At 37.2% G+C, this 14,698-nt stretch overlaps 1 protein-coding gene across 3 annotated transcripts; it reads right to left on the bottom strand.

Annotated features, from left to right (window-relative positions):
• Positions 1-909: 909 nt before the first annotated feature.
• LOC104899630 (putative disease resistance protein At1g63350) lies at positions 910-4,657 on the bottom strand. Of its 3 annotated transcripts, none has more exons than XM_010686857.4 (2): positions 4,500-4,657; positions 910-2,516 (listed from the first exon to the last, which is right to left on the bottom strand). In XM_010686857.4, exon 2 carries the CDS (start codon positions 2,142-2,144, stop codon positions 1,341-1,343), a length of 804 nt encoding a protein of 267 aa, XP_010685159.2. In that variant the 5' UTR covers positions 2,145-2,516; positions 4,500-4,657; the 3' UTR covers positions 910-1,340. The 3 variants fall into 3 exon arrangements, with proteins under 3 accessions (XP_010685159.2, XP_048504289.2, XP_010685160.2); XM_048648332.2 differs by having other exon boundaries at positions 3,084-4,587; XM_010686858.3 differs by having other exon boundaries at positions 4,487-4,563.
• Positions 4,658-14,698: the final 10,041 nt, after the last annotated feature.

Genomic DNA, 14,698 nt, shown 5'->3' with positions numbered 1-14,698 from the left:
TTTGTAAACCGCTACTCAGAGTAGCGGTTTTTATTTGTAAACCGCTACTCCGAGTAGCGGTTTATTTTAAAATTAAACCGCTACTCTGAGTAGCGGTTTCTGTGGGTTAAAAAAAAAAAAATAATTTTCTCGCGTGCCGTCCTACGTGGACGGTACGCAGGGAATTTTGATTTTTTTGGGCATATTTTGGGAATTAAAACCCACTTTTGCATTATTCAAGGAAAAAATTCCAAAATATTGCAAGCACAAATCAAACTCTGCTACTTGAGTAATGAACCGCTACTTGAAATAGCGGTTTATACTTTTTTTTTTGTAAACCGCTACTTCAAGTAGCGGTTTTGCTTAAGTTGAAAAAAAAAAATCTCGCGTGCTGTCCTACGTGGACGGTACGCAGGGAATTTTTTTTTTGGGGGCATATTTTGGAAATTAAAACCCACTTTTGCATTATGTAAGGAAAAAATTCAAAGTTTAAAGGATTTTATCAAATACTATATTAATTTCTCTCTTCTCCACATCACTTATATTCAATCTACTCAAAAACCTCTATTTTCTTATTCTTAATAGTTAGACCAACTTTTAGATTCATCAAATTCTCATAAACCAATAATGCTTTGCCACACCCAAGTGATACTTTTTAGAACTTTTTTTTTAAATAGATTATCACTATAAATCGGGAAAATACAGCTCTCTCCTTTTTTTTTTTTCTTTCTCTTCATTGTTTATTATCTCTATGTGACAAGGATATGTCTTTGTACTAAAAAGTGTACGATTAACCATTTTTGACACTAATTTCGTTGGTACTAGAACCATTTTAGACTTTCGTGGTTATATCTTGGGAATATCTCCCATTATAAACCCAAGCATTCCTGCTCCACACAGAGAAAACCAAAAAAGTAAGAAGAAAAAGAATAGACTATGAAAAACAGAATTTTGAAGGCTAATATATAGTATTACATTGCACTTTGCAGTGGGTAAGTGAAAGATAAACTACTTTTTAATACATCAACTCCCGAAAAATGATAAATCAATAACTGCTAATGGTATGGGCCAAGCTGCCCCAAAACAGTTATGGATTTATCACTCCTCATGACCCCCCAAACACTAAACTAAAGTGCCAAATATTGTACATACTCTGCAATCTGACACTACATCACCCCCAACAGACTAATATATCTTACAGGATACCGAAGGATATATACCTCCATTAATGTCTTCGTTAATCTAACCTCAAGGCAGTATAAAGTTGCCTTGCTCGATAGTCGATAGTCGATAGTCGATAGTCGATAGCAATACAGAAAAACTTAAAGGCATTCAACATTACATGTTGATTTTCTTCATTGTCACACTGCTATTTCATCAGTGATGACATGAGATGGGAGTTTGATTCGCTTCTCAAGTTTCCCAAATTCATAGAGTGTATTGTTCCATTCATGGAGATCAGTGATCCCCCGCAAGCAAGAAGCTAAGTTCACAATTGTACGTGGTACTCCACGACACTTCTTGACAAGCAATCTAGGAATGTTATTAAACAAAGTGGGACATCTCATGTCAATTTTTGCTTCATGCATAAACAACTCGAATGCTTCTTCTTCTGAAAGATGATCGAGTTCAACTGTTTTAAAACCATTTAACATTCTGCACTCAAAGGCAGAGCTAGGAGTAGTTATTACCAGTTTGCACTCACTCCCTTCTACAGGAACTGGAATTCCAATTTGGTTCAAACAACAATCTACTTTTGGAACACCATCTAAGAAAAGCAAAAATCTGCTAAGACCTGCAAATGTATTTGACAGTTTACTAGCCCTTACATTCAAGTCATCATCACTGGCAAGATCACACCTTACCACAGCTGCAATAGCATCTTGCACATTTTTTATGCTGAACTCCTCAGGGGAAGTAACCCAGAAAACATAATCAAACTTCTCAACCCCTTTTAACGCGTAATTATGCAAGTGTTTCATCAAAAAGGTCTTGCCAATTCCTTCTTTCCCAAGAATGGCAACTCGCCCAACCTTAGCATCCTTCAATAGATTCTGAAGTTCCTCCAAATTATTTACTGCCTCTTGTCCTGTTACTTTCTTCACTGGTATACAATTGCCACGATGTAGGCCTTGTTTATCAGAAAAGGCATGTATGTAAATCATATCACCCTTCTTGTCATGGACTTCCAGTGCGTGAACCAATTTGTCAATGATCTTTCTCTTCTTCGCACTTGTTAAGAAATTCCGATTCTTCTTCAACCTGTGTCAACAAGTTTTCTGCTACTGTCATAAGCTCCCGAGCCTCAACCACCCAGACACAGATATCATTATCTCTCTTTCTCTTCTTGCTTCTTTGAACCCGATTAAATAAGGATGATCTTTCAATGTTTTCTATGTCATCTGTCCTGGCTCTCAGGTACTCAAATTTACTCTTCAGGGTTCGTTTTCTGTCATCAAGACTGAGTACCCCAGTTAAAAGGGTCGAAAGGGCTAGAATTCCCACAAACATGACAAAGGCATCCACCATAAGACTTCCTGCATAACAACCAAAATGTTACATGGTATATTCAAATAATATCAAATGGAAGCCTTTGCTCAAAGATACAAACTAGAAAGACCCTAATATATCTTTTGGCTCCATTGAAATGAAGAAACCCAATTTCAACAAATTACCTAAGAAAACGAAGAACAAAAGCTTTTCATTTTTTTCCCACTTGGAAGCATAAGAGTCATCAACAAAAGTGATCATTAGCTTAAATCTTTTCATAAAACTTTTGTTCGGAGAAGAATTCAGCAAACAAACAACACCAAACAAATGAAATTTAGGAAGCCGCCACTTACCCACTTGTTTGGAGATGAAAAGATTTTTCCTTTTCTTGTTTATTTTTTATCTCTTAAACCTAAGGAACCCCTCCCCATCGTCAGTTTTGGGTGAGAAATGCCAAATCTCGAACCGATATGGATCAAATCGCATATATCAGTGGTCATATATATTGTTAATAAGTCAAAAATGATTTTTTATATCAATCAATGTTGTATTTTAGTTTACTAATCTTGTATTGTAGTCTATAAATGTTGTATTTTCAAACAGTTATGTTGTACCTTGAAAGAGAGTGGGGAATATCTTAGTGGTTAGAACACCTCTCCCAGTTCTAAGAGGTCTTGGGATCGATTCTCACCTTCGGCAAGTTGAGATCCCTTGCTCTCCCAACTTGTCAAAGATTCTCCTTATCAAAAAAAAAAATTGTTGTACCTTGAACGAAAAGATGTTCTATATATATATATCAATAATATGATACATGTTTATTTAATCATCTTTCATATTTAATTTTGTGGATGATGAATATTTTATATTAATTTACCAATGATGTATATAGATATATGTAGTAATTCACCAAAATGCCCCCGAAATGCATGTCACCAATGTATATTCATTTGTGATTGGGCAAAACTCATTTTAGGTGGAAAAAAACTTGCACGGTGCGTTCTCTTCAACTTAAAAAGTAAGTTTTTGGTCCAATAAGTTCAAATCATGTCTGATCAGGTCTAATTAAGTTTAACACCACACTCAAAAATAAGTTTTAAACTTGTAATAAGGATCAAATTCGGATAAATTTTCAGGTTTTTTCAGATGAAGAAAACGCACCCAAACTTAACCTAACCTCTACCTTTACATTTTATTTACTCTCCTCTCCACTCCACTCCACTCCTCTCCTCTCCTCTCCCAAATCCCACCTAAGGCTACTAAGAAAAGACAAAAAAAAGTTCTGATCTTACTGGATCTAAGAAAATAAGTTCAGATCATATTAGATATAAAAAAAATTGTTCAGATCATATTAGAAAAAAAAAAAAAAATAGATCAGATAACTTTGTTTCTCTAGCAGTTATTAGGCTTCATCAATAAACTTTACGGTAATTTTCCGGCAACCCATGGAAATTAGAGTTAGCAAGGATATGAAGGAATCCGAAACAACATATAATCTGGCAAAAAATTTATGGTGCTCTGCCTCATATGGACTACGAATTTGGAGAATTGTTCAATGTTCAACTTTCCAGCAAATTGAGGTAATAATGAATAATAATAAAAAAAAAATTGCTGGGAAAACAAGTTTTGCGGCGAGTTGCAGAGCAATATAAGCTCGCAGGTTAATTTAATAGATTTGAACCTATCAAAAAACACATTTACCGGCGAGTTATCGGTTACAACAATACAACTTACTAGGGCTAATTTAATTGCCGGTTAATCAAGTTAAAGGAAATGATGTCTATTTTCTCAACAATCAACATGATGAAGTAGGAGGTCTTTTGGGAATTTAGTTGTTTAAGGTGTCATGATCTTAAGATAGAAAATAGACGAAAAAAATGAAGTAGAGTGGCTAGAAAACAGAAGGGAATCAAAAATCAGATGCAAACGAAATATGAAATTGCGATGCGAAAATAAATGAATTATACATGGCGAAAACTTAATAATAACTAACAAATAAACAAGGAATGAAAGAAATTACAGAGAATTTGCACCTGAGTCCGAAAAGCTGGAAGTGATGGAGATTGGAGAGTGTGCGGGTAAAAAGGAAGTGGAATAATAGAGCATTTGTGTTGGTCTTAACTCTCATGTTGCAATTGGCTTGCCTTTTATAGGATTTGGATGGCGTGTTTAATCTTTCTCACAAGAAAAAAAGAAAAGAAAAAAGGTTGTATCGAATAAGGTATATACTTCTACTTTTTTGTGCTTGAACTTTCTCGTCCCTTAAGGAGGCGTTTGGCTCACGAAGTGGTATAGGTTTGGAATAAGGAATGAAACTGGAGTGGTATGGAGTTGGAACTTGATACTTGATTCCATGTGTTTGGATTTATCTTAGAATGAACTTTTTCCTTTTATTTTTATACTTCAAGGTTTGGTATGAGTCATACCCACCTCCCCCCTTGGGTTTCTAAACCCCATACCTTATGGGTTTGAGGTATGGGTTTAGAAATTTAAAATTTTGCAAACAAACACTAGGTATAGGTTTTAGTCATTCTAAACCCATACCTTATACCTTATTTCTTTGAACCAAACACCCCCTAATAAATTTCTCATCTTTTCACGTTTGTTAATGTACAATTTGTATCGTTAACAAATTTTTAGTCCCAGGCGATGCTTTGGGTTATTTACATTTTCATGTTAAAAAATATAATATAATACTGCATAACTTATTGGTTAGAACTTTAGTATATTAACTTAAGGTCGTATGACATGAAATTAAACAACTAAAATGGGAGTGTCACATGACACATAGGCTTGCTTAAGAACGCTTTTTAATATATTAGCTAGTATAGATATCTTTAATTATAGATTAGTAAAAATTATAAAAGTTTATTCTCCAAATGTGAGACGAATAAGGAAGACTCCACATGATTATATTTTACTCTTATATATTGGAACTTTTTTTTAAGAATTATCTTTACCTATTAATAGAGTTCAAATTAGAAATCGCAAATCTATTATGAAACGGAAAGAGTAATATAATACTTGCATTTATTTTTGGATATCCTAAATATAGTTCTTTTTTAAAAAAAAATTCAGGTTTTCTTTGATTTTCTCCTTATAATTAGTTTTTCTCTTTATTTATTCAAACATGTGAACTCTAGTTTGGGAAGTAAGATTTAACCTTGAATTCAAGCTCACATATAAGCTACTCTCTTTATCCCTCGAAACATTTGTCATTTTTTTTTTTACTGCAATATCTTATAATTTAATTTGACGATTGAGATCTTCTATTACATATTACCGAACTTTAAGATAACATAATAAGATCTCTTTAGCTTTCTTGTATATTAGTGCAAAAACATGGTTAAACTTGAAAAGTTTTGAGTTTGACAAAAGCAAAAGGAAAAATTTTTGGAAGTCAGAGGAAATAATTTAGTGTTAAACCAATTACTTATTTTTTGTGCATTTAACCTACACGGCAATAAAATTATGTAGGGGACTCATGTGATGATTATAAAGATAGAGAGAAATGGTAAAGAGTCTACGTGATGAAGACTGAGGAAAGAAAATTTAAACCACAAACTACTGAAGGTAAGTTATAATTTATTTATCGATACCCCTGTGTTTTTCAATGATGTACCCCCTGTGTTGATTAAAATTCTATTTTGTATTCCTAATTTTTTTAATTTACATTGTACCTCTGTGTTTTTTAAGTTTTCTACCAAATACCCCCACGTTAAGTATGCTTAACATTTACTGTTAATTAGTTATTATCTCTGTCAATGGAAAATTTGCCTCCATAAGCAAATCAACCCTTGATGTTTCTCCCTCCTAAATCCAGTTCACTCTCCCCCTCCCCCCACTTTTCTCTCTCTCACTCTCACTCTCCCTCTCCCTCCCTTATACTTTCTCTCTCAAATTGGCTCTGTTGTTCTTTTCCTCCATTAACGAGGATGTCAAGCTTCAGCTCTTATCAATCAAAATCTCCTTGTGAACTGAAATTCATCTGCCCTAGGTGTAACTGTATCCCCCCCCCCCCCCCCCCAAAAAAAAACACAAAGCTCCACATTTCTGGCTCTCAAAGAAATTCGAAGAAAGCGTACTTCAAGTGTGATTATTGTCAATTCTTCATGTGGCTGAACAACCACCATGTTCAGAGGAGAGGAGAGGCGTTATAGTTTGATATTCAACCAAATGCAGAAGATAAACATGATGTGACATTAATGAGCATCAAAGAAGAGGTTGCAAGGGTTAAAGACAAGGTGAATGAATTGGCTGGATTTTTAAAGGAGATGGCGAAAATTGGTATATTTTTGTATGTTTAAATGCTAATTTTTGTTATAATAAAGGTTGCAAGTGGGTGTAAGCAATAGTTCTCTCTTTTTTATTATGTAATGATAGAAGTTTGTATCCTATTTTCTTATGAATAAGAACATCAAATTCAGTGTTTAATTGTCAAATATTTCATATAATAGCATTTGAGAATTTGCAACAAAGTTGAGTATTTGACATTCCCAAAAGAAAAACCAAGTCTTACACAAATAACTTGTCTAATTAAACTTTTCCGCCATAAACTAATATTGCCAACAAAGTAAAGCACTATCTATTGTTAACACAGTTGGCAACAACCAAAAGTAGATCATTTCCTAGATGTTCACAAAACAAAGTAAATGCGCAAAAAAGCCAGTTTAGTTATGACAAAAATAGGGGCCATTGTTCTACCAAAACAAACAACTTTTGGAGCATTCGAAATATGTTCAAGATCTTCTGCCTCTTTAGACTAAGTGCTTGTCCAATAATTGAACATGGTTGGCTCATGACATCTTGCCTTAGGTGTTTTTCCCTTGTGGACCCATGCTGCTGTGAGGATGTTTGTTGTGGTTGCCTTGTTGCCTGCTGTTGTGAAGATGGGACCCTGGGCTTGGAAGTGCTTTGCTGCTGCTATGAAGATGGGACCCTAGTCCCGGAAGTGTTTGGCTACTGCTGTGAAGATGGGATCCTAGGCTTGGAAGTGCTTAGTTGTTGTTGTGTAGATGGGAGCCTAGGATCTTCTTGCCTTGAAGTGTTTGCCCTTGGATTAGGCTATTGTGAAGTGCTTACCCTAGGAGTGGGGGCTATTTGGGATTGATTGATCATCAAGTCAATCAAATTACTGTGAATCTGAGGTTGTGTTTGTTGTGAAACTTGTCTTCTTGAATTCCTTGTCTGATTGGTAGATTGAACCTTCAAACCTTGTTGCTCCCTTATCTCTCTTGCAGTTGCACCTCCTTCACATGTTTTTGAGTTGTGGCAAAATGCCTTACACTTCTTACATTGCACAATTGTGCTTCTTTTTCCCTTCATTTCCTCTCCCTTCTCCCTCTTTATATTCCTAAATGACCTGCCTATTCTTCTTTTCATGGTTGGAGGGATGAGTTTTGGATAACCTAGGTAAGGCCATTATTCTGAATCAAGAATAAGTGAGATGTTAAGGTTATAAGCTATCCATGTACCTAGCCACACTAAACCATTCACTCAAAAAATGCAAAGGGTATTTCCCAACATCCAAGATTGCCTTTATTCCATGTTTACATAAAATTCCACTAATTTGCCATCTCTCACAAGCACATGTTCTATGATTCAATGAAACATATAAAACAACCCTATCATCATGAATTTCACTCACCCCTCCCAGATGGGTAAGCTTAACATGTCCTAGAGTCTTTTGTTAAAAATCTTATTACCCTCTTCTTGATATTTGGACAGACCTCATCATCAACCCATTGCTCTGCTAGTTGTTGTCTAGTGGCATGCTTGACCATGACTATTCTTCTAACAATTGAAACACAGTAGCAATTATCAACATGAGTGTATTAACAAATGCAAGAAAAAGATTATTGGTGCTAGAAGTGAAGGAAAGATTTCAATACCTTCTAACAAGGTCACAATAGGGCAGCACCTACTCTGAGCCAATAGTGGAGTTTAAGATCTCCACAAAGTTGTTGGTGTTTTGATCATTACAAAGTGATGGATCAAACTTCCACTTTGTCCAAGTTTCAAGGGGACCTACATCCTTGAACCATTTCACAACACCCAAACCATCAACTTTTTGCACCTTTTGCAAAGCCTTCCTAAAATTGTATTGTGAATATGAGTTTGTGACTCTCCAAAACAGCTTGTGCATAAAATACCAGGGTATTCACTCTTGAAGTTCTTGCATAAGTGCCTTTCATAGTATCTTCTTGGTACTTTTGGCCAAACCTGATCTAGACTGGGATCAATACCCTATTCACATGTGACAAACAAACAAGTAAAGGTATTAGTAAGTGTTATTTTAGTATACACTAGTATTGTACAAAATAAACAAGTGAGTGTATTACCTTTTGTCTATCACTCATTATTGTCCAATCATTCCTGCCATTTGCAGTCAACAAGGTCTTCAAGTGTGTGAAGAACCAACTTCAACTTGTTTTATTTTCACAATCAACCACAAAAACAACAACTAGGAAGATCTCATTATTGCCATCCAATGAGACTGCTCACAAAAGAATCCTCCCTAATTACCTTTAAAGCGAGTGCCATTATCACTCCCACCAATCCCTTACAACCATCTATTAATCCTTGGAATTGAGACTTAAAGCTGATGAAGGTGGATGTAAATGGTAGACATCTCTTAGGTTTTTGCAATGTTCTCCAAGTGCAAAAAGCTACTGATGGTTGGGATGTAAGCAATTGTGAGAACCTTGGGATCTCCTCACTAGAGGACGGCTAAGAGGGAAAAATGATCGAAAATAATTTGTCTGGGTTGGTGGAGTTTGTTCATTTAACACAATTATAGGTGGGCTGGAGGGGGTAGATCATTACTCAAAGGTAAGTAGATTTGTGGAGAATAGGTTAAGGGCCTTTTTTTTGCTCCTAGTTTGTACACTAGTAGAAAAAGGATGATTTGCGTTGCCCATTTGCGTCGCATGAAAGGCAAAATGACGCAAAAACATAATTTGCGTCGCATGCTCTGCAGCATGCGCCGCAAAACATCACTACATAAGCACCAAATACGAGCTATATGCGTCGTACCCTATTGATGTGCGACGCATATAGCCCATGTGCGTCGGACATTGAGGCCCATCCGACGCACATCCCTGCATTCAGGTGACAAATTTTTAAACCCTATCTGCGTCGCACTTTAGCAATGTGCGTTGCAAAAGGTTCATGTGCGTCGGACCCCTTGGCCAATCCGACGCACATCAGCTAAAAGCCCAAACCTAGCGCCTTTTAAATTTCTGCTCAAACCCCCCCAAACCCTAAAACTATACAAAGCGTCACTCACCCTCCCCCCCCCCTCCACCTCTGTCTCTCTCTCCCTCTCTGGACAGCAAACCCTGAAATTTCCGCTCCCTTCAATCTCCTCTCTCCCTCCTAAATTCCTCAATCTCCTCTCTAACTGCTGCCTCGCCGCATCTTGCCTTTCTCTCTCCTCGTCGCGCTGGTCGTTGACACTCTCTTTCTCTTTCTTCGTCGCGCTAGTTCGTGGGCACTCTCTTCTCTCTGCTCATCGCGCTGGTTCGTCGGCGTTGGTTCATCGCTCTGGTTCGTTGGCACTGGTTCGTCGCGGTGGTTCGTCGGCACTGGTTCTTTGGCACTTGTTCATCGATTGTTGTTGTTCACTGCTCTATTGTGTTTTACAACCATCGAGAAGCCACGATGATTTCAGATCTCATGTCATCGACCAAAAGTTTTCAGATCTCACGTTTTTAGGATTTTTAGTTGTTGTATTTTGAGAGATTTGTTTTTTAGGATTTTTAGAGCATTTTTTTTTTGGATTAACGAATTGTTGCATCAATCCGTGTTGTATTTCTACATTTTTTCAGATCTGCACGCTTATTTTCTCAATTTTTTGTTGTTGTTTACTTTTCATTTTGTACATATTTTGTCGAATTTTCAGTTATTTCTGTATCTTCCCAACATATTTTTTACTTATCATTTTTTTTTCGCCTTTTAAGTATAGTAATTTAGAATTGATGATGTTGGTGTGAGTATCCATCTTGCTGTATCTATTCTGTTTTAGTTTAGTTTTTGTATCTGTTTGTTGTGTTCAGTTCAACAAATTTTATTTTTTTTTGGGATATTCTATATGGTGGCCTCCTATTTTTAAGTTCTCTATGTGGTGGCAGGTCAAAAAAAATATTATACCAAGTGACCCTCAACTTTGAGAAATTATACCTAGTGACCTTAGTGGGCTAACCTATCCTAACCTCAACCACAAAACATCCAACATCACCACAAACACCCAACCATGTATCCTACCCACCCAAAGAACCACCACCCCCACCCAAACCCCACCAACACAACCCAAATCCCCACCAACACAACCAAACCCCACCACCTTGCCGAAGCCCACCACCCAAATCCCACCACCACCAACCACCTGCTCTCCACTGCCGCCACATGCAGCAACCCCAACAGACCACCACTACCGCCACCTACAGCATCCCTTCTCAACAGACCACCACTACCCACTCCCTCGACTCACCAACACACCACCACCCACCACCCACCACCTGCTACCTCTTCATCCACCCACCACCGCCACATCAAAAATTGCAAAACCTACGCAGCTAGCTACTCCCTTCTTAACATCACCACCATTACTTTATACTACTCACCGGCATCTTCTGTCCACCGTCGAATCAAATTCGCCGGCATCTACTGTCACTACCACCAAATCGAAATTCGAATGCTGACATTACCACCAACAATTCAAAGGTCGAAGGTCGGCAAGGTCGTACCTTCAAACCACCTTCGAAGCACCCCTAAATCGCACCTTCGAAGCACCTGCATCATCCCTTTCGAAGCACCTGCACCACCCCTTAATCACAGCTTCAAACGCCCCTAAATCAGACCCCCAACACGACCTAATCGAACCAAATCAAACCCCCAAAATTCGAAGGTTGGTGGCGTTGCTGATGGCTGGTGCCTGGTGTCGATTTGAAGGAGATTCGAATCAAATAAGTTTTGAAGAAGATACTGTGGCCATGGCTGGTGGTTGATTGGTAGTAATAAGGTGTTGGGCTAACCGGCTAAGTGAAAAAGGATAGGGTTTGCTTATTGAACCATTAATTAATAAAAATTGGTCACTATGTAGAATCTCCTTAAGTTAGGAGTCACTTTATAAAATATTTTTTTGCTTTGCCACCATGTAGAAAAAGTGAAACTTGGAGGCCACCATATAGAATTGAGCCTTATGCGACGCAAATGATTTTTTTTTTTTAAAAAAAAAAAATCAATTTGCGTCGGATGTGGTACTATATCCGACGCATATCTTCCTTTTTTGTGGGTGAAAAACAAGGTTGTATAATACATGTGCGTCGGACAACACCACATGCGACGCAAATGGTTTACGATTTGCGTCGGACCCCAGCAGACGCAGATCCTCTATCTGTAATTTGCATCGAGACCTGTGCCGTCGGACCTATGTGCGACGCAAACAGGGATCCCAAGTCCGACGCAAATCGTCCTTTTTCTACTAATGGTAGTGTGGGCCTAACTATTGGGCATGGTTGGCTTGGCAGGGATGATTTAATAGGGTCATCTAACACAATCATGGGTTAATTGGTTGGCTTGGTGGTGTAGTTACTGATCTCATGTTTGTTGGTGCTCCGAGTTTCTACTTTGGGCCTATTCTCCTTTGGGCCTTTAGTTACACCTAGCTGATGGGCCTTAGTTTGGTCACTGATATGGCTGAATTTTACAAGATGTCATTGACGCTCACTAGTAGAAAAAAGGCTACTTGCTGCGGTTAAAAAGTGCCCTATTGCTGCGGAATAGGGCGCGCAGCAATTGAGGGCGCAGCAATAGGTATTATTAATATTGCTGCGGTTTTAAACCGCAGCAATATAAGGTAATATTGCTGCGGTTTTAAAGACAAACGCAGCAATATTATTATTTTATATCAGAAAAAAAAATCAGTATATTGCTGCGGTTTTTAAGCCAAAACCGCAGCAATATGTCCAGTACAGGAATTTTTTTTTTTTTTTTTTTTTTTTTGCATTTGTCAATTAAATTTGAAATATTAGATACAAACAACCAACCCATTCACCATCCACTCAATTCGCAAACAAACTAAAAATAAAATGACATGAATCTTATTATATATAAAAATAAAAATCTAATTACATTAATATTACAAAAGAATAATATGTAAAATGAAAAACCTGAAAAAACAATCTAAAAAACAATAAATTAACAGATCTAAAAAAAAGATCTTAAATGAAAATATAAACTGACAGATCTAAAAAAAACGAAAAATGAAAAAGCAAAAAAAAAAAATCTACAAAGAGGCCGATAAACAATCTTAAAAACAATAAACTAACAGATCTAAAAAAAAAAAACGATCTGAAATTGGAAAATAAACTGACAGATCTTAAAAAAGAAAATGAAAAGGCAAAAAAAAAATCAAAACGATCTTAAACTAAAAAATAAACTAACAGATCTAAAAAAGGAAAAATGAAAAAGCAAAACAAAAAAATCTACAAGGAGGCCGAGGCGCGGATGAGATGACGACGTGAAATGAGCGAGTTGTTGCGTTGCTGCGAATTTCACTTGCTTCGCCATCTTGAAACGACGACGAGATGAGCGAGTCGACGAGATGAGCGAGACGACGAGGCGACGTTGCTGCGCTATCGCCACTGAGACGACGACGAGACGTTGCGAGCGACGATGTTTTGTTGTTCGGTGTTGGATTCTCAAGATGGCCACCGAGACGCGATGCCGACGAGGTGAGAGGTGAGAGAAAACGGCTGAGAGAGGCTGAGAGGAGAGAGAAAACGGATGAGAGGAGAGAGCATTTGAGGAGAGAGAGGATGAGAGGGGCGCGGATGAGATAAGTGTGAAAAAAAAAACCCTACTTAACATAGACGCGTAACACGCTGCCATGCTTATAATATTATTTTAATAATTTTTAATGATATTGCTGCGGTTTCCCGTCAAAACCGCAGCAATATTAAAATATTATTTTTAACATCATTTTAATATTGCTGCGGTTTTCCGCTCAAACCGGCAATATTAGTCTCTTCAGGCCCACATTTTTTTCAAAATTCCCGTTGACTAATATTGCTGCGGTTTTTGGCGGGAAACCGCAGCAATATTGTAATTTTCAATTTTTTTTTCTTTTTGCGTGTTATATTGCTGCGTACAGGTAATACCGCAGCAATATCAGCGCAGCAAATAGCATTTATTCTACTAGTGGCTACAAATGAACAACGTTGACACTAACAACCTAGTCGTGACGTATGGACTCGGTCAGAGAGGGTAACAAGCTGCCGAAAATTAAGGAAGACTAAGTCCTAGTTAGTCCAATCAATTCAATTGATTCATTAAGTGGTCAAGGGTCGTGTCAAAGAAGCGAAAACATGGTGCCACGATTCTATCTAATTGCTTCCTCTATTTTTGGGCGCACGTTGAGATCAAGAAGATGGCTATATTAAAACGGCAAAACTGAAGCAGAAGGAACAACCCACTCTTTAACTTACACAAGTTAGATCAATCACAATTTACTCTATTTCATTCTTCAAACACTTTACATTCTGAGTTCTCATTTTCTATACATTGCAACCAAGTTATTGTACTTAGAATAATCATCCTAGGGTGTATTGACTGTTGTTCACCCTGAACGTCAGTTGCATATAATGTATTGGTGGACTCATATCCACCTGCGATTTTTTACCCATCTTCAATAGGGTTTTTCCGCGTCACCATCTCTCTGTGTCGTTCCGCTTTGATTCCCCATTACATTTGCATTCATTTCATCATCTAAATCTGGTTGTTGTCGTCCTAATTCGATAATGTCGCTAAGGCAAAAATCTGCATAAACAGTCAACCTTCTTAACTCTTTATGCTAAGGTCCAAATAAAAGTTGTTTTTTCTGCAGTAGTAACCCCAACATTGATCACCTTTGTACCAATAACCTCAAAAATCTTCATCATACTCCCATCATCTACCAGAACTTTCATCCCCATTAACATATGAAAGCACGGGAAATTCAAGGAGCTCATAGCCCTTTTCCAAATAATTTACACATATCATTCAGTATATCTATCATCAAGCACATATCAACATCTTCAACATTTCAATTTATAGAGTTTCCTAAGTAATGAATTTTCACAATTCTCTCAGGCATTGTATGCAACAACGAACATAAACACACAACAACAAACATGCAATCAAATTTTAAGCCATAAACTTCACCAAAACATTATAATCAAACCCTATACTA

Source organism: Beta vulgaris, chromosome 7 (genome assembly GCF_026745355.1).
Source record: "Beta vulgaris subsp. vulgaris cultivar EL10 chromosome 7, EL10.2, whole genome shotgun sequence".
Taxonomy (NCBI): Eukaryota; Viridiplantae; Streptophyta; class Magnoliopsida; order Caryophyllales; family Amaranthaceae; genus Beta; species Beta vulgaris.
The sequence above is the reverse complement of the archived record's forward strand: the minus strand, read 5'-3'. Positions and strand labels throughout refer to the sequence as shown.

Coding starts and splice junctions, on each gene's coding strand:
- LOC104899630 (XM_010686857.4), bottom strand. CDS start 2,144: ATGATTTACATACATGCCTTTTCTGATAAACAAGGCCTACATCGTGGC.